The sequence below is a fragment of the Gekko japonicus genome, unplaced genomic scaffold (assembly GCF_001447785.1).
Source record: "Gekko japonicus isolate JY-2015 unplaced genomic scaffold, Gekko_japonicus_V1.1 scaffold2617, whole genome shotgun sequence".
Lineage (NCBI taxonomy): Eukaryota > Metazoa > Chordata > Lepidosauria > Squamata > Gekkonidae > Gekko > Gekko japonicus.
In genome coordinates, this window is record NW_015170969.1 from 207950 (window position 1) to 212264 (window position 4315).

At 52.5% G+C, this 4315-nt stretch overlaps 1 protein-coding gene across 1 annotated transcript in view; it reads right to left on the reverse strand.

Moving 5' to 3' along the window:
• MYLK2 (myosin light chain kinase 2) overlaps positions 1–4315 on the reverse strand; it is a 69459-nt gene that overhangs the window by 45210 nt on the left and 19934 nt on the right. Inside the window, 1 exon segment of the mRNA XM_015418942.1 lies at positions 2283–2959. Coding sequence (XP_015274428.1) covers positions 2283–2812 — 530 coding nt within the window. The 5' untranslated portion in view covers positions 2813–2959.

Genomic DNA, 4315 nt, shown 5'->3' on the forward strand with positions numbered 1-4315 from the left:
TTTTCCTCCTTTTTTCTTTCTTTTCCCCTCCTTCTTTCCTTCTTTCCCTCTTTTCCTCCTTATTTCCATCTTTCTTTCTTTCTTTCTTTCTTTCTTTCTTTCTTTCTTTCTTTCTTTCTTTCTTTCTTTCTCTCTCTCTCTCTCTCTCTCTCTCTCTCTCTCTCTCTCTCTCCCTCCCTCCCTCCCTCCCTCCCTCCCTGTGGCATAGGCAAATAAGTTATGCTAATGAGTTATGCTAATGAGCGCCTGCACCTCTTTTTCTACGAAATGACCCCTGGGTAACACTATATAAATGCCCAGTTGCAGGCCCTTGGCCAGGATTTTGTGGCTTGTGAACAATGCTCCCTCTAAGCTGTGGAGTCTTGTGAGCAAAAATTCTGCTTTGTGAGCTACTGGCATTAAAATTGTGAGTGAGCGATTTGGCTTCTGCATAAATTAGTCTGCTCTGGAGCCCTCCTTCCTGAGCTAAGACAAGAATGTGTGAGCCAGAGGCTTAAAAACTGTGAGCTAGCTCACACTCACTCAGCTTAGAGGGAACACTGTTTGTGAAGCAAATTTTTTTCTGGCGGGGATGAAGTTCTCAGTGCAGAAAGAAAAGCCCTTCAGCTGATAGAAAGCTGTTACCAGGATAGATCTCTAAACTGCAAGCTGGCAACCGCTTTAGATGACAGTTCTCAGCTGCTGCAAGTTAATCACTTCTGCCAACCTAAGCAACAACTCCGATAACAAACCGGCATGGGGGTGGGTGGGTGATGACTTCGATAGTCCAGACAGCTAACACTTGGGCAGAAAAACTCTCTTCAAGGAAACCAGTTTTTGGCACAGAGTCAGAAGGGATCCTAGAGGTCACCTACTCCAACCCCCTTGCCCAGTGTGGGAATTAGTCAACTACAGCACCCCACTCTGTTTTAAAATGTTGCTTTGGCTGCAGCTGCCGGCGCAGCACAAGCATTTTGTGGCTGTGCCCCCTGTTCTGTCAGAATTCCAATGGTGCCCATAGGCTCAAAAAGGTTGGGGCTGGCCCATAGCGATGGGGGGGCTATGGGGGGCTCTGCCCCCTTCCTTAAAGAGGCCCCCCCCTGCTTCTTCCCACAGTCATTTAAAGGGATCCCGAGCAGTAGCCCTTCAGCTGATAGAAAGCTGTTACCAGGATAGATCTCTAAACTGCAAGCTGGCAACCGCTTTAGATGACAGTTCTCAGCTGCTGCAAGTTAATCACTTCTGCCAACCTAAGCAACAACTCCGATAACAAACCGGCATGGGGGTGGGTGGGTGATGACTTCGATAGTCCAGACAGCTAACACTTGGGCAGAAAAACTCTCTTCAAGGAAACCAGTTTTTGGCACAGAGTCAGAAGGGATCCTAGAGGTCACCTACTCCAACCCCCTTGCCCAGTGTGGGAATTAGTCAACTACAGCACCCCACTCTGTTTTAAAATGTTGCTTTGGCTGCAGCTGCCGGCGCAGCACAAGCATTTTGTGGCTGTGCCCCCTGTTCTGTCAGAATTCCAATGGTGCCCATAGGCTCAAAAAGGTTGGGGCTGGCCCATAGCGATGGGGGGGCTATGGGGGGCTCTGCCCCCTTCCTTAAAGAGGCCCCCCCCTGCTTCTTCCCACAGTCATTTAAAGGGATCCCGAGCAGTCAGCTTAGTACCGATAAAAGGAACAACTTAAGAACATAAGAACATAAAGAGAAGCCAATGTTGGATCTCTTAACTGCCGGAGCTCCGCTCCTGTGCGCTCCTGCAGGAAATGAGCCCTGCACACATGTAACCTAAAACGTGCACGTGCTCTGGGAAGCCACAAATAAGGCTACTGACCTCAAAGAGAGGGGGGCCGGGGAGACCATCCAGATTTACAATTGAACTCTGCCCTACTGTGATCAGTTCTCCTGGAGAGAATGGCTGCTTCGTCCTTCCGCTCCCTAAACTCTGCCTTCACCAGGAACCCCGCCCAGGACTCCAGGAGCTGCCCGGCCCTCACTAGCCCACACAGCTTTCTTCCCAGTTCTTCCATCCTGCTCGTGCATATAGGGTGGCCTGTGCAGACGTAAGATCTGCACTCAGGACACGCACAGATCGCTACCCTGAAGTCAGCACGGTCGTCTGTGAAGCAGCCCTACGCAAGGGCTGCACCTGGGCCTTCTGGCGGCCTGTGGCACATCCGTAGCTCAGATTCGATAACTGGTCTTCACTGTGGATGTGCAAACGGAGGGCGACGACCATACCCAAAGCACCCCAAGTTGCCCCACACTCAGAGCCGTAGGGGGCCCAGGAGTCTTACCTTTCCAGGGTCGGTGGGCAGCTAAAGCTTGGTTGGAGCTGGGGTTGCTTCTTTTGGGCTCGATTCTCTTTCGCCCCCACAGTGTCACCTGCGCTCTCTCCTCCTGCACCACCGTGGCTTGGCTCTTCAGCATGGACTTGGCCCTTCTCCACTGCTTTGGCGTCGACTGAGCTCTCTCCTCCTGCACCAGCGTGGCTTGGCTCTTCAGCGGGGACCTGGCCCTTCTCCACTGCTTTGGCGTCGACTGAGCTCTCTCCTCCTGCACCAGCATGGCTTGGCTCTTCAGCGGGGACTTGGCCCTTCTCCACTGCTTTGGTACCAGCGGAGCTCTCTCCTCCTGCACCAGCGTGGCTTGGCTCTTCAGCGTGGACTTGGCTCTCTTCCACTCCTTTTGCATTACTTGGGCTCTGGCCTCCCGTTACAGCCTGTCCTGGTTCAAGACCAGCTTTAGCCTCTTCTTTCCGTTCCACGGGAGCTTCTCCTCCCCCTCCAGTATCATGAGCGTTGCAAGAACCTCCGTCCTTCTCCATCCTGTGCCGTCCCGGAGGAGCTCCCCCTGGCCCAACGGTTGTGTCCTAAATCCAGACGCTCCTCCCCGGTTCTCAGACCAGCTTCTGTATGAGGCACACACAACCACACTTCGGCCCCAGGCAGTTGCCGGCACAGGGCCTTCCCCTCTGCATCACAAATGACAGAAATAAAATACGTCATATATATTTATTTATTTTATTTTATTCATAAAGGTAAAGGTAAAGGTTCCCTTGCTCGAAAGCCAGTCGAAGAGCCAGCGCTGTCCGAAGACGTTTCCCTGGTCATGTGGCCGGCATGACTAAACACCAAGGCACACGGAACGCTGTTACCTTCCCACCAAAGTGGTACCTATTTATCTACTTGCAGTTTCTTGTTTTTGAATTGCTAGGTTGGCAGGAGCTGGAACTAGAGACGGGAGCTCACTCCATCATGCGGCAACCCAGGTCTCGAACTGCTGAACTACCGACCTTCCACAGCCTTCAGTTCAGCATCTTAACCACTTGAGCCACCGCAGCTCCTCATTTTATTCATATAAACACGTTTTTGCGAATGTGGTTTCCTATGACATGGGATTCACTGCCACAGGAAGTGGTGGCGGCTACAAGCACAGACGGCTTCAAGACGGGCTTGGATAAACATATGGAGCAGAGGTCCTTCAGTGGCTATTGGCCTCAAGATGGAGCACTCTGTCTGGGGCAGTGATGTTCCGTATTCTTGGTGCTTGGGGGGCAACAGTGGGAGGGCTTCTGGGGTGCTGGCCCCACTGGTGGACCTCCTGATGGCCCCTGGCCATTGTGTGACACAGAGTGCTGGCCTGGAGGGGCCACTGGCCTGATCCAACAGGGCTTCTTATATGGAGCAGAGGTCCATCAATGCCCCTTCGCCACAAGGTAGAGATAGGAACTCTCAGGCTGGGGCAAGTGATGCTCTGTATTCTTGATACTTGGGGTGGGGGCAACATTGAGAGGGCTTCTGGAGTTCTGGACCCGCTGGTGGACCTCCTGATGGCACCTGGTCTTTTTGGCCACTGTGTGACACGGAGTGTTGGACTGGAGGGGCCATTGGCCTGATTCAACATTGGCTTCTCTTTATGTTCTTATAATTGGATAAGCATCTGGAGCAGAGGTCCATCAGTGGCTATTAGCCACAAGGTAGAGATAGGAACTGTCAGGCTGGGGCAAGTGATGCTCTGTATTCTTGGTGCTTGGGGGGGGGGAGTGGGAGGGCTTCTAGAATCCTGGCCCCACTGCTGGACCTCCTGATGGCACCTGGTATTTCTGGCCACTGTGTGACACAGAGTGTTGGACTGGATGGGCCATTGGCCTGATCCAACATTGACTTCTCTTATGTTCTTATAAGAGGAAATTGGATAAACATATGGAGCAGAAGTCCATCAGTGGCTATTAGCCCCAACGTATAGATAGGAACTCTCAGGCCATGGCAAGTGATGCTCTGTATTCTTGGTGCGGGGGGGGGGGGCAACAGGGGGGGGGCTTCTAGGG